Source organism: Mytilus galloprovincialis, chromosome 7 (assembly GCF_965363235.1).
Source record: "Mytilus galloprovincialis chromosome 7, xbMytGall1.hap1.1, whole genome shotgun sequence".
Taxonomy (NCBI): domain Eukaryota; kingdom Metazoa; phylum Mollusca; class Bivalvia; order Mytilida; family Mytilidae; genus Mytilus; species Mytilus galloprovincialis.
Genome location: NC_134844.1, coordinates 15,618,279 through 15,644,578, shown reverse-complemented (window position 1 = coordinate 15,644,578; position 26,300 = coordinate 15,618,279). Strand labels below are relative to the sequence as shown.

The 26,300-nt window shown below is 31.5% G+C and overlaps 1 protein-coding gene across 1 annotated transcript; it reads right to left on the bottom strand.

Moving 5' to 3' along the window:
* Nucleotides 1-138: 138 nt before the first annotated feature.
* LOC143082406 (uncharacterized) lies at nt 139-26,221 on the bottom strand. Its single transcript, XM_076258057.1, has 16 exons — nt 25,887-26,221; nt 24,966-25,307; nt 23,446-23,760; nt 23,036-23,116; nt 21,812-21,970; nt 19,122-19,436; nt 17,103-17,438; nt 16,136-16,501; nt 14,892-15,271; nt 11,751-12,080; nt 10,696-11,049; nt 7,086-7,358; nt 5,386-5,700; nt 3,577-3,892; nt 1,146-1,562; nt 139-233 (listed from the first exon to the last, which is right to left on the bottom strand). Exons 1-9 carry the CDS (start codon nt 26,209-26,211, stop codon nt 14,973-14,975), a joined length of 2,538 nt encoding a protein of 845 aa, XP_076114172.1. The 5' UTR covers nt 26,212-26,221; the 3' UTR covers nt 139-233; nt 1,146-1,562; nt 3,577-3,892; nt 5,386-5,700; nt 7,086-7,358; nt 10,696-11,049; nt 11,751-12,080; nt 14,892-14,972.
* Between the last annotated feature and the right edge of the window lie 79 nt (nt 26,222-26,300).

Below are 26,300 nucleotides of genomic sequence, written 5' to 3'. Positions count from 1 at the left end.
AAAGACAACTATAACCTTGGATAAAATAACGTTTTGTAAAATAATGCGTGTATCTTATATCAAAACGAAAAACTCATATACATTAAAGGAATTTAACACAACTGTATTCCTTACTTGGATAAAAATCGCACAATTTTGTAAATTATTGTATTGTGAGATACCTTTTCAAATTTTCTTTTTAATCATGACATTTATTACTTCTAACTTACCTATCTCTTGTGGAATAAAAAGAGCTAAAATAAAAGTATGTAATCAGTGGTTATTCAACCAGTTATTTCAGTAACTGGCTTTATTAACATTTTCTTTATTTAACTATCATGAATCGAAATATTCTCATTTTTTTTAAAAGTGTTTGAATACTGGACATAAATAGCCTTTTTAGTTATTGTGTGCCGTCTCTTTCACTTCATTTTAATACTCAGGCCATTAATGACGTCTACCTTAACTATTCTACGTGGAATAATTGTACACAGAGTCGTTATTCAGGTAGCTATTTCAATAACGTTGTACATAATAACACACAATCTTGATTATCTATCATAAATAACAATAAAAATCAATAACGAATTATTTTTCAACAAAAAAGGAAAATATTACTAATTTCGTGTAAGCAATCTTATCATTTTCAATAGTTCGGGAAATATTTCTGTGTTATGACTATATTGTCTGCATTCTGTTATTGTTTAAGAGTTCAGATTGCTGAACTTATTACTGACAAACTATGGCGAAACCAATTTCCCGATGATTAAATCTCGATTAAGGCAAATCAAGGTAGTTAACACAACAAACAAAACGAGTTGAGACACTGATGTAGCGGATATAATCCTTATTTCGGTCTTTTATCGTTAAATTCGTGATTGCGACCGTATCATTTAAATCAACCTGTGATTCTACAAATGTAAACAACACATAAAACAGATCAGCAAAGGTATAAACAAGAGGAGAAATATAACAAAGTGAAATTCAAATAAATTTCAAATAACGTATCTGTTGCATCCAACTTTTTTTAATGTTTAGCAATCTTTGTTTTAAAATTATTTACATCACAACTCGCAAAAGTCTATATACAGAAATTATTAGGGAAAACAACTTCATATGATATTTTTAGGTCCTTATTAGTATTTTAAATCTATTACTTTTAATACCTATGATTTTTTCGCAGTTTTATAATTTCGTAGTCCTGGAGAAGATAACGGAAGGCTAGGAATGATTGTATTATCGACGGTATAGGAAGTAGGTTTATCCTTGTCTCAATCTCTGCCCCTCTTGATGCTTTAATAAGCTGCTGTCAAATGGTCTTTCTACATATTATTGACAAAGATATTGGTCCTATATCTTTTTTGTCAATAAACTTTTTGAATCGGTCTTGACCATCTTGAACCTCTAGTATTCTAGATGTTCCACAGATCTCAATGCCTGATGCATGAAGATTTGCGATTTTGTTAGTACTGAACCATTTTTCACGTTCCACCTGCCAACCGCAACGAATGAGACATTCTGCCGTTTCAAACAATCCTGTTTGTAGTAAAGTTTATAAAACGGATTCATTTGAACGATCGTTGCTGTAAAAGATAACAAAAGTAATCATTAAGGTTGTTAACAAACTGCCATTAAAATGCAAAAAGAAATCATATTGTGTTTTGATTTAATACGAAATCACTCAAAACAAAAGAAAGATAACAAAGGCATAAATTGTTGTTTTATATGCATGGTTATTGCATTTATCCATAAAATAATTTGCGGTATATAATGAAAAAAAGTTGTTTCTTTCAATTTATTACATGGCAATGAATTGAACCAAATAAACTCTTACTTAAACAAAAGATTAAGGTAAAAAAAAGACAAATATAGCGCAAACTAGGAAAAAGAAACACTATTCACTTGGTCAGTCATTTTATTAATTGTCGGTATTTGTATCGTCCATGATATGTGTTGTAATTTCACAGTATATAGCAAACATTTTTCGCCATTTTATGTTATACTATCAACATGCATGATCGGTCACTTTGTTTTACACATCGCGTTTTGGTTAAACATTGTGCCACTTATCATGTTGTCTATTTTTTTCTTAATGTATTTGTCAATGTTGATGTCCATATTTGAAACAACAGTACATATAGAGATTAGATTAGAGAAAATCGCCAACATCAAATTAATTGACCTTTAACTTTTTACATCAAAATATCTCCTCTAAATATGGAACATGTGAGACAATACAAACAACTTTCGATATGTTTTTTTACTTTTGTTGTACGATTAACTGGCTATCTACACAAATACTATCAATTTTACCACTGACGTATTGATAAAAATAATAAAACGTTTTTATACTTTTGATTATAAGCAAGAAAATGTGATATGAGAGGTAATTAGAAAATCCAACATGTAAGTCAAATTGTATAGAGAGTTAACAATTGTAGGTCAAAGTACGGCCTTCAATAAGCTGCCTTGGTTCACATACAAAAAAAAGCTATAAATGGCTTCAAAATGACTAGTGTAAAACAACTCAAAAAGGAAAACAAACGAAACGATATCATCTATAAAAACCAGAGAAACAAGAAATACATATGACCCATACAAACAAAGAACAACCACCGAACTGAACAACTTGCTCCTGACAGGTGCAAAAACAACCAGTTGGTTTTACCGTTTTTGCAGGCTCCAAACTTCACCCTCAACCTGAGACAGTAGTGTACCATTACAAAATTGAAAAAAAAACACTATAAAATATCAATAGAGACATATAAAAAAATAGTAAACAAACACATATCAAAATGTAGGAACCTATGTAACTTGCCATAAGTAATAGGTATTAATACAACAGATGTAGCAAGAGTTAAAAAAAGAGTGAAAAAGAGACAAATCTATCCTTGATAAAAATGGCCTAAAATAAGAGAAATCACACAGATAAATTTAAATATAATAATATTGTTGTAAGGAGTACGGAAGTAATTTATAATAAGTTAACGATTATCGTTATACTAGAATCTTACAAACATTTTATAAAACAATTGTGGGAAGAGATATTACACAACATAATGAACATTGAATAACAGAAATTCATTACACAAATTGTGTCAACAGGTCAAGTTAACACGAAAGTATAATTTGAGAGTATTCACAGTTACTGAAAGCTTCTATAAGGCCAAACACAGTTAATAATGAAACATCATGCATCAGAGACATTCTCTTTAAAACACGTTCCATAGATTTAGTGTTTTAACGCAATTAACAGTAAAAGAAAAATTGACTTGTGCAATGCGAAAAAAAAGTATTGACAGGCAGTTCGTTTGAAGTATTTTGAAAATCAAAAATATTTATAACATGTAATGATGTTAATAAGAAGAGATTATTGATATTAGTCAATACGACAAAACAAGAAAAGAAAGACAAATAAATTAAAACACAACGTTCTAGATCTGTCAAACACATGACATCAAAGCGAGCTCCCAATACCTCTTCAACTAGATATGGTATGCGTGTATAAACTAATTAGAATGATAATAATTCTCATCTGTTGTGTATTAGAACTACACGGGAAAACAAAGGTACAATAATTATCTAAAATCAACTAACCTCTCTACAATTAAATTCGTTGACCATTCAAAAATGTATTTTTGGAACGATATAAACATGTCTGTTTTAAGATCTTGAACTGGAGTTAAATCACACCCTCCACTAACAAAACGATTGAACGAGGACAAATCAACTACAAATTTCTGATAACATGGATCGTTTGGATTATCCCAGATATCGCAATTGTTTCTTAAATCATGTATCATACTCTTCATTAAAACATCTAGTGGTTTTTCTCCAGTAATTGATGGACAATTAAGACCTGCACCGAAATCCAAGAGTTTATCAATTATTTCATCCCTATCCATCGCATTCTCTACAAATACATAAATATTTATAAATTGTTAATATTTACATTTTTTTATTGGAAATAAATCAATGACTTGTGACATGTCGTATGCTTGTTCTGTTTTGACTATTTGTTTGTTTCTTTGGTATAGAGGGTATGTCGTTCCTGTTGATAAATGAGAAGTTGACAGCGCGACAGTTGAAGTTTTAATGTTTGTCATATTTTCCAGTAAGAAGTCGTCCTTCTGTGTCAATACCAATGACAGATCAAGATATGAAGTAAAGCATCGTAGTTGTGCTCATATTCCTAATTAGCAAGTTGAGTTTGATATATGCCATGCTAAAAATCACTGAAATATTGGCTATTGATTTGACATCATCAATAAACATGAAATTGAAAATCAAAAAAATTAAAAACTTATTCTTTCCCTTTTTCTAAAAGAAGTTATATCAATTTGCTTGACGTAAGTAAAAAATGTCAGTTGTAATGATGCAACATTTTCCACTAGAGTTTGTTATAATGTACATACATGAGAAATTATGTATTAATTCTAATTTCAGTTTTACTTCCACGCAGAAATAAAAGAGATTTTGAATAATGAATCTTAAATATGAGTTATTGTTACTACATTTTTCTTGATTTTCCTCTCTCAATTTCAAATATAGGTGAAAATACTATATTGGTCTGATATAGTATAATAATACGATCTTTCCAATAAAAATTTTGTTTTTTCCGAAAGTAATTCATTTCTTTTTATCAATTTGATTGTTTTTTTTTTAATTTTTTTTATTTTCTTTACTTGAGGAAAGATATTAACTTTGTGAAATTATAACACTATTTAGAAATATGATTTTGTTTAAATGTGAATGAATTTAACACATTATATTTCTATATATGAGAACATCAATGCAATTTAGACTTTACAAACCCTTAATCGTGAACTAATCAAAAATGTATTTTTCTGCAAATAAATCTGCAATAAGTTTTTGTTTACCTACATTATTATTCTGTTGTCCTCTACAAAACAGAATTTAAATTTGTCAATACTGATACAAATATTGAAATGTATTTCAAAAAACAACTAAAAACCGTCACACATTCTGTATGTATGTATAAAAAAGAAGATATGGTATGATTGCCAATGAGACAACTGTTCACAAGAGACCAAAATGACAAAATGACAAAATGACAAAGGTCACCGTCTCAAGTCAGGAGCCTGTACTTCAGTAGTCGTTTGTTGATGTGTTTCATATTTGGTTTTCGTTTATTCTTGGTACATAAATCAGGTCGTTATTTTTTTCGTTTGAATTGTTATACTTTTGTCATTGTGAGGCTTTTTATAGCTGACTATGCGGTATGGGCTTTGTCCATTGTTGAAGGCCGTATGGTGACCTTTAGTTGTAAATTTCTGTGTCATTAGGTCCCTTGTAGAGAGTTGTCTCAATTATACAACATCTTCTTTTTTATATTTGCACACTTTTTTCTATAGAACATGCGTGTATAAATTGTCAATATCTTACTTATAATACAGGCATAATGCAACGCAGTTCTTTTTGTGTTGTCTGCAAAATTTACATCCCCTCCGTGCTTCAATATCTTCTCTATCAGGAGTATATTTTTCTTTACAGTAACTTCAATTAAATTTGATACATTTCCTTTGAACTCATTTGGATATGCTCCTTTATCCAAAAGCAGACAAACAAAATTAACCCAGGGTTCGGTGCTACTCCGTAATTGTCTATTTGTTACGGCAAAATGTAAACAATATATGTTATCACATGATTTTGGATCGGCACCTGCTTGTATGAGAGCTTCTCCTATAAAAACATCGGAACCTGAAAATTAAAACAAACGAGATATTGTATATATTGTCTTATTTTTTAATTGCCACAGAATTTGTATAAAATATAGCATGCCCTCAAACGTTTAACGAGCTGGTAAGTTCTCTTTGACTATCTGTGTCACACATGATGATTACGGGTATGTTCAAATTGTCATAACAACAGTCCTATCTTCTTTTGCTCGATGACAACATTAACGAATAAGAATAATTTTGTAATTTGTAGTTTTGATGATATCATTAGCTTTAATATGTGCCCAATTCTTCGTATTATAAAAGGCCGTACATGTAGCTTTGTTTTTATTAAATAATGGATTTGGTTTTTATGTTCGTATTGTAAAATTTGCATTCGCTCGGGATAAAATGATTGACTATAGATGTCAAACTCATGAAATTAAATGAAAATATATCTACTGCCATTTTTTATTTCCATTCTAATATCATGAATAGCCCAATTTTGTCAACCGTCATAGCCCTTTATACACGCTACTGTATGATTGTTACGTTTTACACACCATGTTATTATATTAATAATTAAAAATTACCCACTCTCTTTTGTTTTATTAATTACCATCTGATGCACACAAGAAGCCTGCAAATGTCTGTTGTTTATGTTTGATACCAGAAGCATACACAGACGTATAGTTGCTAAATTGCCAAAGTCATTAACATGATTTCGCAGATTTTTTTTAATGACATTTTACATCGAAAAAATATCTGAATTGGACGGATGTATTTGGTTTGTTTGTTTTGTTTATTTTTTTGCATAAGAAAAGAAATGATTGGCCTCAGTCAAACGTTGGTTGGTTCTACTTTAAAAAAAATTGAATATGCCTTACTTGACATTCAAGTCGAATAATAAATACGACTGGCGTAACACGGAACAGCCAAAAAGTAGATATACCATAACTATACTGGTTTAAGAAAAATAGGGCTTCATATAAGAATCATATTTAATTGTAGTGCAAATATTTCGTTGACTATCAAGATGTGTTTACTTTTATTGGCTGTAATCACACTATACTGTTAACCAACTTCTTTTCACAAGCGATTTTTAGTAGAAAAATAAGGTGTATATAAATTCGTCGTGAATATGTAAATCTGTGATCGATCAATTAACGAAGAATTTTATAAATCGATAGATTAAATAGCAGCAAAGTGGATTAGAAAAGGTAAACACGATATCCGGAAAAAAATTTGATCTACAGTACTAGTATACGAAAACAAACTTCACGATGTACATGTTGGAACCTGAATTGAAATGTCACGGGTCTGACAAAAGTGAAACATGGCTTCAATTATGCAGCGAATGGAAAAACGTCTATAAAAATGATAAATGATGAATGATAAAACATTTGTAGCTTACAGACAAAAACTAACCTGAGTGACAGAACGTTGTTAAAGCTGTGTTTCCGGAGTTATCTTGTAAATTAACATCTGATCCATTTTGAAGCAGCTCAAGTACAATTTCTCTGGATGATTTATAATCTATTTTTTTTGCTGGAGAATAGATTTCCATTTCATCGAGGTCATCAATTGGATCATCGGAACACGTCTGAATGGCTAAAAACAATGCAGATCGTCCAGATTTGTCAACCATATCTACACGTATACCTCTTTCAAGCAAAAGTCTAACCAACTGCAGTTTCTTTTCTTTAAGCATGTCAAGAAAGGTACAGTATTACCAGTTAGACAAACAGACACATGGCCAATTTTTGTATATATATATATTCTGTTATTGTACATAAATTAGCCCGTTAGTCGAATTGTTTCACATTTTGCATGTAGTTGCCTTTTACAAAGGTATAGCTGACTAAACGATATGGACTTTTCTCATTTTTGAAGGCCGTACAGTTGTTAAAGTTACAAAACGTTAACCCCTGTTTGAGGTAATTATATATATAATATGACGGTTATAAGCTATAACACACATGATTGACTCCCAATAATATTTTTTGTTTACCTTTCAATCCGGCAATTTTGACAATATAAAATTGAAAACGGAATTGGAGAATACTAAGCATATGAGTTGAGTTGTGCTGTTACACTGTGTAGTGGAAGCTTTGAGCTCTAAAAAACATGTTTGTAAGCGAAACATTTTCTAATGTTCCTGTTGTTAGTCGGTCTTTAGTCAGTCGATGGTTTTTTGTTGTAAATGTCGTTTTTATTTACATATAAAAGCGCTTAAGCATGGGCCATGCGATTGTTTCTTTTCTTGTTGTTAAGCCGAGTCAAACATTAGTAAACCAATCTAGATCTGACCAGCTCTAATAAGTTAAACAACAAATTGTAAAATTGAATTATTGAAGTTAAAATTAACTTCGGTATTTGATGACCTGATTATATTTTTCAAAAGCTCTTAAACGTAAAATTATAATACCGAGCGTAGATAATTGATCGACGTAACAGAATAACAAAATGCTGTATTTTCAAGCAGAAAGGTCTTTTGTATGTACATTTCATGAATCTGGCATCACATAACACAGTGAACTAATTAAAAACGTTCGAAACGCAACGTTAAATTATATTTTATATTATACAATTATAGATATAAATTTAAAAAGTTTTGTTGATAATTTCATAAATGAAAATGAAAATATAGATAATATCTCCATTGACTTTGTCAATGTAGTTGTGTTCCACTTAACAGAATATTATAATAAACAATCATACCAAATCTCCTCATTTGCATAATGATATAAATAAGTTCCTGTTTGGAAATATGTCCTTACTTTTTATTCCGCTAGAAACAATTCTACTAGCTGTTATATTTGTTCCATTGAAAATTAAATTAAAAAAATAAGTCTTTTATTTGGAACTCCTTTAATGTCAAAATTTCTTTTACATAAACAAATAATACCAAGCATTCTTACCCTTATTTGGAATTAGAGAGAACAATATTTCCTATCACATCACTGGATTGGTTGCATGCCAATATTTAGGTATAGCCATGCAAAAAAAAGAATTTGGTTAGCGTATCTACTTCCAGTTGTAACATGTTAACAAGAAACTACATTTCTGCATCCAGTACAACAAACATTTGAACTCAACTGTCGAAATGGCAAGAAGTTTTCTTCAAAAGAACATTACATTGGACATACATAATATATAAATAACCACATAAAAGAGCACTTTGAACATATTTATATGTAGCAGAGAATACACACACATTCACTTTTGCATAGGCACTATTTCTGTACTTAAAATATGTAGTACCTATGCAAAAGTAGCTGTGTGTGAATTCTTTGCTACATATAAATATGTTCAAAGTGCTCTTTTATGTGGTTATTTATATATTACTTCTAACGTAAATAAGTCAAGAAATTCTATAATATCTTCAATAGATAGTTGCTTTATTTCAAATTCCTTTCCCTACAATGTATGTCCAATGTAATGTTCGTTTGGAGAAAACTTCTTGCCATTTCGACAGTTGATTTCAAATGTTTGTTGTACTGGGTGCAGAAATAGTACCTATGCAAAAGTAGCTGTGTATATACCAGATTAATCCAAAACGTGAATATTTGAACTTCATTTGATCGGTATATTAGGGAATATAGAACATAAAAAGTACTAATTTAGATCATTTATCAAATTAGAAAATAACCTCATAAAAGCCAACAGACAAATATAAGTTAACAAATATAACATAGAATACCAATACAGTCAGGAGTCTACTTCGTCAAAATTATCTCCCCATTACGCCAGTTCATTTTCACAATCGTAGAAATGGAAGCCATTGTAGGGATGACGCACTACCAATATTGCTCTTGGAAACCGATAAATTTATCCACATTGCACCATTACGATCCTTATTTGTCAGTTGTATTTTAAAAGACAAATGTATCAACTAGCTAATGAGCATCAGTTAATAATCGTGTCTGCATTGATTCAACTTAAAACTATTGTCTGATCGGTTGTCAGGTGGAATTTTCGAAAATTCATAAACATTTAAAAAAAATTCTAATTAAATATTTCGTGGAAGGGCAGACTAGATTTGTTTAGTGTATGAAGACTATAAACCCTAGTAATCACACACAAAAAATTAGAATTTTTAGAAGAAATGCATTTTCATCATCCAACTTGAAAGACTGTCGTCAAGTACTTTCAGTAAAAAATAGCTATTCGAACACACCTTCTCAGTTTTTGTGACTCATTAGATATGTATTTCACTTGACCCATATATTTCATCTTTTAGTACTGTGATTTTTTTGTGTTAGCGAGACGATGTATGAAACATTCTTACTTTGTACGATATCAAGACAAAATACTCAACTCAAACACGCCCTAACATAAAAAGGTGCACTCGATTTTCTCTTTTCGATACAATTGTTACCCATTTTTTTGGAATTTTTTCTTCAGTCACATAATGGAAGGGCAGACACGAAAATTACTGAACTAATAGATTGATATGTTTTCCGTCCGTGGTAATTTTTTCATAAAAATCGGAGGTTATGCATTTTCTTCATCCAACTTGAAAGATACCCATGTCGTCGACTTGATGTCTAATTGTTCTGCTTAACTATGTACTAGATAAATTGAAAACTTATGCAAATGGTGTTTTTAAAATAAAACACCTCGTAATTGAGAAGAAAATTGCAATTTTGTTTGTTTCGATTAACTTTTAAAAATTTTGTCACTATAGTAAACAATACAGTAAACATTTATCGCCTTCTCTAACAAAGAGCTTCGATTCTTTTGTTTTATTTCAACCTGGTTTCCGACTGAATAACTGAAACATAAATAGCTGGATAAACGCATAATTTGCGTCCGAGTGGATAACATGGTCCTCTGTGCTATTGCGTTATACTTGGTAAGTTAAAGCTGATAATTAATCATATTCGGTATTGTCATAAATTACAAAATACAAAATTGAAGTAATAACAGATTGAACAAGAACATGGTCACCTTTCACTAAATTACTAGCTAACTCTAAAAAAAATGGTTTGCATAACAGGTATTAGACAGTTAAAAGTCGTATATCAAGCCTTACCTTTGTCCGAAAAAACAGAAAACAAAATATGGAGAATAGAACTTCCTCCACTGTTTTTTACATTAACATTCGCTCCCGAATCTAGTAATAGTGTTGCTAGCGCTATGTTATTTTGTTTGCATGCTGCTAGCAATGGTATGTCATCACCTTCGTGATCGTTGGGGTCTGCACCATAATTCAAAAGAATTTCAGTTAACTTAGTTTGTAAATTTGCTGATTCCTCTTTTGAATCTGTATTACATTCTATCATTGATGAGAGATATAGAAGCTTCCCTCCCTCTAGCGATTTTATATCCTCTTTTGATAGTGCAACAGTAAGTAGTTGTGATATAACCTGTGGACCATTAGTTTTATCTATGGATATAAATCATTCAAAAATACAGTCTAACATAGCAGTATGTCATAATTAAGCTGCAACTCAACCAATTAAGCCACATTAAACGGAAAAATAGTTCAAAATAGTTTCAAAGGAATTTAAAATAGGACCAGTTGGCAGGTGTAGCTACTATCCTCTTTTAAGATATAAGGTTAGTTGGTATTTCCTTGGCCATATCACATTTATTTTCAAAATAAATATCAATTTACATATCAATGTACACACAAATGAATGTATAGTAAGCGACAAAACTTTCTTTGATTATAAGAAAATAGTTATGTTAATGACGGTTGCATATTTAAAATCTTTATAAAAATAGAAAATGACAATAAATGTCATTTCATAATACTCAGTTTGATTACTTGAAACAATATTTGTAAGTTTTCATCGGGTCCTTACATTTGTGTATTGAAGATACAATTAACACGCTAGATTCATATAAATTTTGTTGGCGTTAATTTATACATGCAATTCAAGTGACGTTAACAGCTATGTTCTACTTGTCTTCTTTTACAACTATATTCTTCTTCTTTCCATCGCGTTAATGACCAGTACAATGTGCCTTTACTCCTGGATTATTAAATTCATTAACAACACGATGAGAAATACAAGTAATAGTAGTTGAGCAGGATGTTAGTTTTATTTGTTTGTTTTTAGTAAAAAATATAGACTAATTTACCTGGATTTTCAAAACAAGAATGGACAGGTGTCAATCCACTTTCATTTCGACAGCATACATCGACGCCGTATTCTATTAATGCCTCTATCGTTTTAGCATATCCTCCTATTGCTGCGTTATGTAAAGGGGAATTCTTGTATTTGTTCGCAACAAATTTGACATCATTTTCAGCAAAAAAATGAACAATTTCGGCAAACTTTTCATCCTTTTTTCCGTTGTTACGACTAGCTAGCATAGACATCAAAATGGAATCTTCGTCGGCATTTACAATGCCCAAATCAAAACCCTTTCCGTGGACCCATTTCAGAAAAGCCAATGACTCATTAATACCTACAATTAAAAGTTGTGTTGAATGTTTTATAGAGCAATAGATAACATATTCCGTAACAATGGCATTCTACATCCGTCAATATTCTATGTCACATAGGTCTGTTTCCCTCAGCCATGTCGTGATATCGAACAAAATAAAACCAACTACATGTACATAAATGAAAAAAAGCGTCACATAACATACAATTGAGAATAGAAATAAGAAATGTATCAAAGATACAACACAACCGGATCAAAAAGAAAAAAAAAAGAGATTCCAAGGCCACCACGGGGTCTTTAGCACAACTAGAAAATCAAGCACTCGGAAACGGCATCATCTGGTCCCTAAACAAAAATATATACTAGTTCAATTTCAATTGACATCATAATAAACATATAAATAAACTACAATTAAAAAAAACATAGGCTAGAGGCTCCTGACTTGGAAAAACTCACAAATGCGGCGGGATTCAACATGTTTTGTGATATCGCAACCCTTCCCCTATACGTCTAATCAATTTAGAACAAAAAACACACAACAATGCGCACAATAAAACTCAGTTGAAATGAAGTCCGAGTCCGATGTCAGAAAAGGTAACTGAAGAAACTGAACAACATAACGACGATACATAAATTAACAGAGGACTACTTTATGTAGCTGTCACTGACATGCCAGCTCCAGACCGCAATTTACCTTTATGTTTTTGTTTTCATCATAGTAGCATCAAGCACAGTATATCACTTTAGGGGTTTAGTATCATATTATCTTAACATAAATGAAAAGAACATTTATCTATGCTTATAGAAGATAATGGTATAATTGTACCCCATGATACAACTTATTTGTAATTATATTTTTAAGACTCAGATCGACGTCCGGTCTCTAATCGACGTTCGTTCCTCAACTCGACGTCTAAATATGACGTCACAATAAAATAACATTCCAAATCTACGGCCAATTGTATGCCTATCTAATCGACGTCTATTTTTTAACTTCTCTAATCAACGTCCTTTTTGGACACAGAATACAAAATCAAACTAAACCTATAGCAACTGAAATCTTTAGACCTTTTATTAAACATATAAAGTGTTACAAATACGATTTATTTTAAAAAATCTAAATGTATTACATACTCGACTATGCATGTAAATATGTTCTGATATAAATTTTTAAATTTTAGAGATAACATAAAGATAAGGAGATTTGGCATGATTTCCTATGGGACAACTATAAAGTTCAAATAAAGTGAATGTGGGCAATTAAAGGCAACCATTCGGCTTTCAACAATGATAAACAAAACCATATATCAAAGGCTTTAAAAGGCCAGAATATGCAGGCCGGTAGCCAGGAATTTCCCGGGAAAAGAGGAAAAAGGGGGGGGGGGGGTTGAACACACTACAACGTAGGTCGATAAGATTGACTCTTTAACAAAATAAACATTATTATGCATGTTACCTTTTAGGGTTTGAAAAAAGTCTAAATGGAAAGTCTGGATAAATGTTTGAAAATTAAGTTGTCATAAAAACCCAACAAAACATGTAGAATTGTTAGTAGAGTTATCAATTGATATTGGACATCGATTAGAAAAGACTACAGTCAATCAGACTTTGATTTTTGCAACATATCACGCCACATTGGACTTCGAATAGACTATCAAAATATACGTTGATTAGAGTATCAAAATATTGAACGTCAATTTGAGAATGTGACGTCAGATTTGGACGTCAAATTGAGGAACGGACGTCAATTTGAGGAACGGACGTCGATTAGAGGCCGGATGTAAATCTGAGTCTAACATATTTATTCATTAAATTTGAAGAATTGCCTTAGCTGTGTGATATGACTTTTGTTATCTACTGCTTCCGGGCTATATTAACTGATTCCGTTTCATATCAACTGCTTCCGGTTAATATCGCATGCTTTGCTTTAACGTTGTCGGATGGAATTTCGACGTCATTCGGCAAATTCCAGAATTGAAAATCATTTCTTTTATCATACAATTTGGTATACATCATCCCGTTAAAGATATAGATATCAAGATCCCGGAAAGGGCAGTGCTGATTGTAAAATTAGCTTTATCTAGAGTAAGTGAGGCAGGATAAATCTCTTCAGTGTACATACTGAAGTCGTCATCATTGAGAGCCAATATATCATTCAAATATCTTAAATTGTTATAAAAAAAAAATTAAATCGTGAGATAAGAATAATCCGTGAAATACTTAATGAATGTATTTTTCAATTTAAATATTTGGAGAGTCGTTATTTACTTGTAGAAAGGGTTGTATTTTAATTGTTTTTGCGTGATAGTATGCAACCAACAGTTCTATTTTGCTGTTTAAGCCACGTTACTATCTGAAACATGTGTACGTTATTCTTTAACGTTTATTTTCGGTTTGTAAATCTGATTTTTAGGAGAGGTAGTGTATTAGTGGCTAGTGTTGTATGTTTATGTCTGTATGGTGTTTTAGATAATTCCTGCTTTCTCCTTAAATTTAACAATCACATATTTTACGCATATCTATAGGTTTACTTTAGATCTTATAACTAATCATACTACAAAAAAGTAAATTTTACATGTAAGGTAGGATCTGCTTACCATGCCGGAGCACATTAGATCACCCATAGTTTTTGGTGTGGTTCGTGTTGCTTATTCTTTAGTGGTCTATGTCGTGTCATGTGTACTATTGTTTGTCTGTTTGTCTTTTTAATTATTAGCCATGGCGTTATCAGTTTATTTTTCGATTTATGAGTTTGACTGTCCCTCTGGTATCTTTCGTCCCTCTTTTACCTTATTCACTTCCCGTATATAAGAAAACACATTAATGTCTTACAGTAGGACCAGCATACATGAAGTATTGAATTTCCAGATTTCTCTCGATAATTCATATCTGCCCCATGTGAAATCAATGCTTTCATTCCATTGAAATCGCCAGCATGGGAAAATTGATTAACGTGCTGTTTAATGAATAAACTTCCGTTGTTGCCCCTGATTCTAATAGTCGAATCATCAAACGTCTCAGCGTTATCAACTTCACTCTTTCGTGTTCAGCAAGATATGTCTTTCGTTCATTGTACCAGTTCGACTGTACGAACTGAGCATCTATATAACACATAGCTGTTTCTAGAGCAGTCTTCCCTGCTCTATCTGTAAGATGCAGATTTGGTTGTCTTCTTAAAATGCAATCGAGCATTGGTTCTGCCGTACATGAATCTTAAAAAGATAAACAAGTACAGTATCATCTTTTAAACAACGTATTCTGTTTCAACGTCGAAACCTATTTTGATTGTCCTTTCTAAAACGTTTATCCAAATTGATAAAAAGTCAGTATATAAGTGTTTTATTTGGATAGTTTTTGTGTATGACTAGGTAGAGTGTAGCCCGTAGCTTTTTGATTTCATAATTTAATGCGTACATAGTGAACACAGAAAAATCTTCTTCCCCAATAAAATATTTATTTCCTTATGCGGAACATGTGAAGTCTTTAACACAAATCGATTATGTTTCAAAAAACTTATTATGAATAAAAATTAATCGAATCGCACGATGTAAAAGAAAAAAAAACTCATTCGATTGAGCATACTTCTCCAATAGTTTAACATTTTCACTTTTCATTTTCTTACTGTAAGTTTTTTTGTTTTATACGATACTATTTATTGTTATTGTTGGGTTGAACAAGTGTTACATATATCATACCGTTAATAACGGTTAACGATCACCTGTTTTATAAGCTTATAATTTATATTGTTCCGACGATATCCACTAAACATATTGTGATTCAGTATAGTTTCGTGGAACAACATCAGATCAAAACATTTTCTTAAGAGAGATACATGTAGGAGCAGTGCAGCTAGTATTCTTAACAGAGTGAAAAGTGCACATTTGTTTAAAATGATACGTTTTTTTCAAGTTGACTTTACGGCATTGATTTTCATCAAACACATCATCAGGCTTACCATTTGGTACTCAATTACGAAGAGGAATATATAATTGAAATAAAATTTTCAATATTTGTCGATAAAACTACATATATGTATATATAAATACCTCAATCAGTACAAATACAAAATGAATTACCATTTATTTCTATAACATGATGTATTGCAGTCTTCCCTTCCTCGCCTATGGCATTAACATCTGCGTCATATTGTATTAAAAGTTTGACAGCATCCAGACATTCAATTTGGCAAAAGTAAATGAGTGCAGAATTGTGAAGTTCACTTGTAAAATTTGGAATTGCATGGGATTTCGACAAAACAATTGATGAAACTTTTCCAATAAGCTTTTTGTTAATTTTCTGTTCTAGAAAAGAAGAGGACGCTTTCAAGTCATACGGTTTCTGCATGTACTCCCAAAATTGAGGAACGAAAACGTTGATTTCTTCTCCAAAACTTCTATTGCTTAGTAAAACGTTCAACATTTCGAAGTTCGAACTTGTGTTATCTGAAATTTTATTAGTTCAAGCGTAAAAGAAAGAAACAAAATGTTATCTTTTAGAAGATAAGTCCTCGGTTTTAAATTTTTAGTTTTGAAAATAATCAAAAAATACGTTCCATTTTCATTCAACCATTTATATTATGTTCTTCGAATTTTATCACAACTTGATAGTATATTGTTTTAAGTTTTACTTTAAAACGCATGTCCGAAAAAACAAACATTAGCAAAATCTCAACGATTTTTATAAGAACATTATATTGAAATAGATATGTTTGCTCAAAGACGTGTACATTATATACACAATATTATGAAAAGACATAATTATAATAATCAGTTATAGCAAGCGAGCGAATTATAGTTACAAAATCCATTGTAATTAGTTTTTCAACGCAGCGAAATAACGAGGAATAAATTGACAGGATACAAATATGATAAGAAGACGCAGAATTACTCTGTCGTGCGTATTTATACTACAGGTACTTCATTAACATCGGTGTGTTCCTTACACAAATTTACTGATACGAAATGTTATGGCTGACTGACTTGTTGAATGTCAATAATATGTAGAAGTTCACTGTCAAACTAGATATAATTGTAAATTTCTTACTTTTTGTTTGTACACATCTCTGTAACATTGACATACAAAGTTCCCCAACATGATCAACATTTGCACCAAAAACCAAGAGAGTTTCGACTACTGATGGCAACATATTTTCAACTGCTAAAATTAAGGCAGAATCTTTTCCAATGTCCGCAATATTTGGATCTGCTCCTTTTTTAAGCAACAACGATACTATTTTGTTCATTTCTGAGTCACAATTATCTTTCCGCTGGAAACAACCATTAATGATTGATATTATCAATGGAGGATTTCCATTTTCATCTTTAACATTAATCGATGCTCCTTCATTTAAAAGTGTTTCCATTATCTCCAGAAGTTTATCTGAAGTAAAACAATCCTATCATTCTTACCTTGTATAAAATATTAGTTTGTGATTTTAAAAGTGTGTATTACAAAATATGAACATAAGAATGAATTTTTTAAATGTGCATTAAACAATATTTTCGTAACCATGGTACATGTCATATATCATAATGATATTTTTTTACTATATCCTTCATTTGAAAAAAGTTTTAGTTTATGTGATTTGTCTCAGTTTAAATTTAGTATAATTTTATTTAGTTTTTCAAAAATCCAAAACAGCAGTTTAAGACTAGATGTGTCAAAGCGACACAAATGGCCCCGTCCAAAAAAGTTTTAAAATCTGCAATTTCAATAACACATGTTGACACAAACATGATGGTATTCTCACATTGATATGTTCATAACTATAAATTTACTGTTAACAAAACTCAGCTCTAAATGTGGAGCCAATAGAAATAAGTGTATAACTGTTAACAAAACGCAGCTCAAAATGTGGAGGCCTATAGAAAAAAAGTCTGTATAACTGTGATTTTCAACAATTTTCAAAGTTGTAAAACCTTAATTTTTGCAAAAATTAATGGAGAGGAACAAAACTTAAACTTGATCTGTAACTCATCATGAGTAACTCATATACCAAAAATCAGCCATATATCTGAAATTGTTTAGAAAAAAGTCTGTATAACTTTATTTTCAACAATTTATCAAAGTCGAAAGCCCGTAATTTCGGCAAAAATTAGCGAAGCGGAACAAAACTTGAACTTGACCTGTATCTCATCATGGTTACTTCACATACCAAAAATCAGCCAAATATCTGAAAGCGTTTAGAAAAAAACTCCGTATAACTGTGATTTTCAACAATTTATCAGAGTCCAAAACCCGTAATTTCAGCAAAAATTAGCGGAGCGGAACGAAACTTAAACTTGATCTGTAACTCATCATGGTGAAGTCACAAATCGAAAATCAGCCCAATATCTGAAGGCGTATAGAAAAAAAATCCGTATAATGGTTTGTTGCGGAATGACGGAATTTTGGAAAGACGGTATTTCGGAAATTCGGAATTCCGGAATTTCGGACAAGGGTAAAACTATATAGCACGGACAACTTCGTTGCGGGTCAATAAAAATATGTCATGCAGAAATCACTAAATCGGAACATGTAATTGTGAGTAATGTACAATATTTAACAATAGTTATTCGAGTTTACAAATAAAGGCAACAGAAGTATGCTGCTGGTCTGTAATCGTAAATCGATTGATATAAAACAAATCCGGGTCACACACCACAACCGAGGGAAACACATTAACTATCAGCGGAAAACAACGACACAAACATAAACACTAAATTGCAACAAAAGCAAACACAACAAAAGAAGCCCAAGAGAAACAAATGATTTGATAACAACTGCCGTGTTCCTAACTTTGTACATGACATAATAAGTAAACAAATGATGGGTTGAACCTGGTTTAATGGCTAGCAACTACCCCACCCCCTTATGTTAGAGGACAGAGAACTACATACATAAATAGTATAATTGTACATTACAACATGTATAACATGTATTACAACGGACACCTTCTATGAATTCACGACAGTACAACAGGACACCACAATAAAATTATAAAATATGCGTCACTCCTATGAATCAACGACTCAAAAAGTGACGTATTTTGAGTAACATGTAAAATCACAGGGCAAAACATACCTTTATCTTCGAGGAAACACATTCGCGAAGCACCTATAAGCGGAGTTTGGCATCTTTTATTTTTGATATCCACTTTAGCACCGTAATTGAGCAAGGATTTTACCACTGCCTGTTGTTGTAGTAGTGTTGCAATTTCCAAAGGTGGATAATGACCTAAATTCGGATCTGCACCTTTATCAAGAATGACTGGCAAGAGTGTTTGGACAATATCACTTTGATGTCTTGATAACAGTAAGTAAAGCGGTGATTTTCCCTTTTCTGTTATGATGTTCACATCTGCGTCAGCATTTAAAAGAAGCGTTATTGTTTCTACAACTGTAACAAAATGGCATTCTTTTTATTAGTTTGAATATAAGTAAAACATCTTTATTAGCGACAGGATATACATACAAACGATAACACAGGTCATACTGAACATGGTAGGATTATAATCTGACGAATTTTAAAAAGTATTCAATCGCATTGTTAAAGACAATATCTAAGATATTTAAGGGGGTAGACCTTGGTTAAGGGCGATAACTCTTTGAATCAGTTATGTGTTTGTAAAAGTCAAGTTTCATCAGTGTATTCCTAGCTTTTTTTTTAAACATATTGGAAACTATCAATGTAACCTAGAATCTTAGAATATATTTATGAAAATGTTTGACACAAACGTACTAATGATTTTAAGAGTTACTAGAACACACCCGCGAAATCGCGGGCATTCGGATCGTGGTTGAAAGTATGTTAAGTGTTGTAGGAAGAATTTTGAAAAAGATTTAATGACTTGAGAATTTCAGATAAAGTATCAAAAGTCAAAGGTACTCTGGGACAGACAAATGTATTTTTTTTATCCCTCTTCCTTTTATATTTCCAAAATTCCCATTTTTTTGCTTTGAATTCTATTAATTTCTTTATGAACAAACATTTAGTATATTATAAACATTCTAGTCAGGAGCCTGTAATTCAGTGGTTATCGTTTGTTTATGTGTTACATATTTGTTTTTCGTTCATTTTTTTTGTACACAAATAAGGCCGTTAGTTTTAAAATGTTTTACTCGTTTGAATTGTTTTACATTGTCATTTTGAGGCCTTTTAATTTATAGCTGACTGTGCAGTATGGGCTTTGCTCATTGTTGAAGGCCGTACGGTGACCTGTTATTGTTAATTTCTGTGTCATTTTGGTCTCTTATTGAGAGCTGTATCATTGACAATCATACCACATCTTCTTTTTTTTATCAATGATTTTTTGTAAAAGGTATAAAAAGTCAAAAAAGTCAAAAAAGGTATTTTCGGACAGGACAATTGCTTTTCTAGCCCGGCTCCTCCTTGTTTTCCCCCAAAAATGCCCATTCTTTTGTTTTGTTTTGTTTTCTATTAATTTAAATTACACATGCATGATTTTAGCGCTTATCTGTATATTATCTTTATGAACATTCATTACTATAAATAAAGACTCAGTTTCAATTTCCAGTTTACTAATCGACCCAAAGCGGTCATAGATACATTATACAGACATCTCTCTATTTAATAAACTCTGTGACCGCCATGGATAGTAAACTTGAAAATCATTTCAGACAGAAAGTACACTTCATTCGTAGTATATGACATAATATGTATGTTCAAAGTATACAGAAAAATGCAAACCGGAAGTCTAATCTGACTTAAAATTTCGTTCAATGACGGAATCAATATCTGGATGCCTTTTTTCTCGTTTTTCGCCCAAAATAACTCAATCTGAATAATCATATGAATGGATGACAAATGCGACTTTGCACTGTACCTATATGACACAGAGGCATGCTGATTAATTTATTGTGGAAAGAAGAGAAGCAACACACAAAATGAGGTCTTCTCGTTTAATAGTATAGATTTTCCTTACCCTCGTTCTACCTCCTTAAATACACGGAAAATACTAGTATACCAATTGTAGAAATAATTTGTTAATGCAATACTCAATTGTCCTTTTTACACTGATAGGCATTATACTTGTCAATAGCTCTATAATATATACCGAGCGTTAGTATGATAGCATTACTTGAATTCTTATAGAATTATCAAATCGTGTGCAGTTAAAAGCGAACCTGGACGAAGCGTTTGAATGACAGCTATTTTAATCTTTTAGCAAACAAACAGTTTTACGATTTTAAAAATAATAAAAAATGTAAACTTAATTTGAAGAACAATTTATTTGATTTCCTAACAAGCACCTAAGACACAAAAAACATACTTATATCTATTTAGATCGAACCGGCGTTGTTCAAAATACGTGTCCTGGAAATGTCTATTGTGAAGTCATACATCTCTATTCCATGTTCTTTTGGAATTTAAAAAGTACAGAATAGCTTCATATTAGAATTTGTCTTAGTTTTAAGGTGGCGAATTATACAAATTATATCCATATGATTAAGCTTTGGAAATACGAACTTTAGTGATATTAGTCCGAACGAATTTAACACATTTAAGATTGTCGAAAGGTGTTTGCTTTCTTTTCGATTTCATTTTTTTCCAGCTTAGGACACCAAATAACAAGAAACAAATATTGTGTAAAAACAAAGGATCGAAAACGATGCGCACACAATTTTATTGTTATGCATATACACCATTTTTAGTAGGATGACTCAGTCCCTCTTTATTTGTGTTTACATTTATTATATTAGAAACAGAAAACAATCAAACATGAGTCAATCTATTACATCATTCTTATTCACCTTTGTCCATGTACTTATTTTCTTTCTTGCTCTTTGGAGTTTCAGGGGGAACTGTAACTACTTGTTCTGACCAATTGCATGATCCAGTTGTTCTCATTTTTACAAGAGATTTTTCATTTTCAGAACACCAATACCTTTTTCCATAGCTGACGAGTGGGTCTGTAACATAATCAGAAGAATAGAAATGTCAATGAATTCATAACTTAATAACAAAACGCGTTCAATTTACCTTTTTACGCCATAAAAATATATTTCATTCTCGATAAAGATTAAAACAAATTACAAGAAAACGATACATTAATAGGGTCAATTTGAAAGTACATGTAAAAGCTTCAAAATTAAATGCGTTATTTTCGCTCCTACCGCTTTTGGTAAGTATAAAAAATTCGCTAAACATTCAATGATTTTATCAAATTATTCGCGTGAATATGAAAGTAACGATAATTAGTTGGTTTTTTTTCTCACTTAAACAAAATCTTCTTAGATGGCATAAAGTTCTAAGATAGGACCTTGACGGCGAAAGCAATGCACAGTAACCGCAGTGACAATATGTTCAAAATGAATACCGAAAAGCATTGTCTTACCATTAGTTCTCCTCTGAACAGATACAACTATTAGTTTTTAAAGAGAGGCGCAAAATATCAAGAGAAATTCAAATCTCACTATTCGAAACGATCGAAGAACGCAATGGCATAAAAATAAGAAACCCCACGAAAATATTTACAAAACTCAACATAGAAACCAAAACACTGTAAAAAAAACTCATCATAGATACCAGGATTGAAATTTTATATTTACGCCAGACGCGCGTTTCGTCTACAAAAGACTCATCAGTGAATCAAAAAATGTTTATAAAGGCCAAATACGGTACATATGAGTACTTTCATATGACTGAGCACAAGTTTCAAAGACCAGTTCTATGATTAAGCAGTAAATCAATATATTTGCAATCCCATTGTAAGCTTCATATACTAAATAGTATACATTATCTATAAGTTGCGGTTCCCTTTAATCTGTAATTTGCATAAACTAAACAATTGTCGCCGCCATGACGTAAAAAGAGCGCCAAATTATCGCTTCCCTATTATTTTTGCATACAAAAAATTAGACAAAAAAATAAACTCTTTAATTTTGCAATCTTGCTATAACTATTCATTAGTTATATAATAAATTAACCTGATCATAATAAGACATCTAAACAGAAACATCGTGTGTTATAATTACCTGCTTGAACTGACGATTGCGTTGTGTTACTTGTCATTTGCTTTATTTTTGCTTCTATAGAAACATCAAATCGACATTTTCCTGCAATTGAACATAAAACAATCAGTTTTTATATATGATATGTAAATGAAACTTTGTATTCAGGACAAGTTTAGAGAGTTCAGAATATATTTAACTTTAAATATTGCAATATATTTTAGGACGTCTTAAGATGTTAAGTATCTATTAGCTTTTGTTTCATATTACATTACATTATTCAGGGTAGCATTTATGTTTTTTGTTGTTGTCTTTCGTTTTTTTGTTGTTTTTTTTTTGGGGGGGGGGGAGGGTTAATGTTTGAACATGTTGAAATTATTATTCCTCTGCGTAAAAATACAGATATAAAGAAATTGCAAATAGTGTTAAATTACCTTTTAAAAGTGCAACATGCAAAGCAGTTTTCCCTCCTTCACCAACATGGTTCAGATTAACCTTCGCACGTATAAAATAATGAAGTAATGTAAATTTATTGTGTTTTATCGCCACTATCAATGCTGAGCTACATCCTTCACTACTACTATCAAGATCTGCGCCATTTTTCAACAGAAACTGTATATCTTCAAGAGCAAAATGTCTTCTTTTGATAAATCTAATTAATGGTGTTTCGCCTAGATCATTATGAATGTTCAAACTGGCGCCGCATCGTAATAAGATTAAAACTGTTTCTCTATCAAACCTCTCTGAATCTTCAAAAAAAAATACAATACAATACAATAATGATTTATCAACGTCTCACAAATAATGCAGTATACACAATTCACATTGTACTACAGGTAAATAAATGATCATCTAGATAAATTAAATATCATTTGGGTTTTGGTATATATCATGTTTTCTCTATTATTGCTTTATTGATTGATTGCTTGTTTATTTAATTGATTATTAGATTGATTTATTGATTTTTAATTGTCTGTATGTGATTTTTTGCTGTCTTGTCGTTTCTTTTTCGATTTTGTTGGGGTGGGTTTTTTATTGTTTGGGTGACAAATAAATTTATAAAAAAGGCAAAAGAGTCATAATAAATACAATAAAAGAACCTTAGTGAGCGCGCTCACATACCCCACGTCCCCATATTGTCATTGTTGAATTAAAGTAACTGTTAGAACGAAAATTGTATACGAAAAAAAAAGGAATCATAATTTCCTGTCGATATTCACATCTACATAGTATGTCCTAATTATCTACAAAGTTTCATAGAATTCTGTTGTGTGGTTGCGGTGACAAACTGCTGGGGTAATATATTGAAGCAAATAAGTTTAAAGGGGAATAATTCCTAGAAAAAAATTGAATCATTATTTCCTGTCGATATGCACATCTACATAGTATGTCCTTATTTTCTTAAAAGGTTTCATGAAATTCTGTTATACCATCCGCAATTTCGTTAATTGGGGTATAATAATTGTGGATAAAAAAAGTGTAGAAAAGTAGGAGAAAAAATGCCGAGCTCCAAGGTTAAATTTAAAACGATGATTGATGTGTATTGAAACTGTCGAAAAAAGAGGGACGAAAGATACCAGAGGGACAGTCAAACACATAAATCGAAAATAAACTGACAACGCCTGGCTAAAAATGAAAGAAGACAAACAGACAGACAATAGAACACACGACACAACATAGAAAACAAAAGAATACGCAACACAAACCACCCCAAAAACTAGGGATGATCTCAGGTGCTCTGGAAGAGTAAGCAGATCCTGCTCCACATGTGGCAATCGAGAGACTATACCAACCAACGGTACATACGCTTTTTATTTATATTTTTTCTTTTCCAAAAATGTCATTTGGTGTTTTGAGATTTTGATAACATAGATAAATAGCTGATACTTAAAGTTGGAAGAACATTTACAATTTAAAAAGAACTCTATGAAACTTATAACCATCTTAATCCTACCCATGTGAGTATGAAGAGCTGTATTTCCTTGATTATCCTTGAATTTAACATCAGCTCCGATTTCTGTCATTTTTCTAATAACATCGATAGTACAAGACTGTGCAGCCAAAATGACGGGTGTTATGTTGTTGCTGTCGGGAGTGTTAATTTCCGTACTGTGGTTAAGCAGTAGAAGTACGTCTTTGATATGCATTTCGATGTCATCATATTTCATTCGTAATGCAAGATGTATTGGTAAGTCCCCATGAAGTGATTTTGCATTGATGCATGCTTTTTCATCTAACAACATTTGTAAGATTAAATGTTTTCCAGCATCGATTCTGTTTTTGTATGTTTTACATCCTACAACAAAACTTCTTTATGTTAGGTAAAAGTAACATTAATAGATCATAACACTACTGTATTCCCTGGCGATATCAACTATCTTAGGACTTGTCAAAACCATTCCAGTGTCGTTCCGTAACGACGTTGTACATGACAAGGTAAAAGTATTAAACACTTTTGTAGCAAGAATCAGTGTTATCTTTCTTAATTTTTCGGGAAAAATTAAAGGAAAAGATCTTTAAATAAAATTTATCAGTTGATAAAAACTCTAATCAAATCGTTTTAAACATAAAGAACCGTAACCAGTACTTGCTGTCCCAATTGGATCGTATAAACATTTTCTAAATATGTCATCACTTTACCAATCTCGACAAAATACCGTTTCATTCCGCCATAATTAGATGTATGTCTATATATATGGAAATATAGCTTAAGTGTGCTTGTTTAATGTCAAAATGAACTTGTTTAATTAAGATGTAGTTAGGAGTAAGAAAGAATGTTATCGAAAGTCAATTTACGATTGGCCCTAACGTAATGTTTCATTATAACAGAAAAATGTTTTAAAGGAATGTTGGCACCAAACAAAACAAATCTCACCTTTTATGTGATGTTGCTGAAAATAAATATGCAATGCAGTCATGTTTCCTTCTCCAACATAATTGACATCAGCACCTGCTTCAATAAGACTTCTAACTAATACATGAGATTCAAATAAGATAGCATGCATCAATGTAGAATATCTTTCCGTTTCCTCAAGATTTGGATCAGCACCAAACTCCAGAAGTAGCCTTATATATACATCCTTTCTTTCTACTGACATCAAAGGCATGTCAGTTATGATTCTTGTCAATAAGGTATGTCCATATTTGATTAAATAGCTATTTTTTTTAATACAACTTCCGCACACATTTGAAAGCTTCATGTATTTTGCATTTGATGGTTCTATAAAGAAAAATTGTGTTATACAGTTTAACAATATGCCGCTTAGTGTGATTGCAAATTTCAGAACTG

What these genes read in the sequence shown, in the direction of transcription:
- LOC143082406 (XM_076258057.1), bottom strand. Translation starts at nt 26,211, where the DNA reads ATGAAGCTTTCAAATGTGTGCGGAAGTTGTATTAAAAAAAATAGCTAT. An exon ending in GCAATCGTCAGTTCAAGCAG is followed by an intron (nt 21,971 to 23,035) that starts GTAATTATAACA and finishes ATTATGTTACAG; the next exon opens with ACCCACTCGTCAGCTATGGA. An exon ending in GAGATGTGTACAAACAAAAA is followed by an intron (nt 16,502 to 17,102) that starts GTAAGAAATTTA and finishes ATAAAATTTCAG; the next exon opens with ATAACACAAGTTCGAACTTC.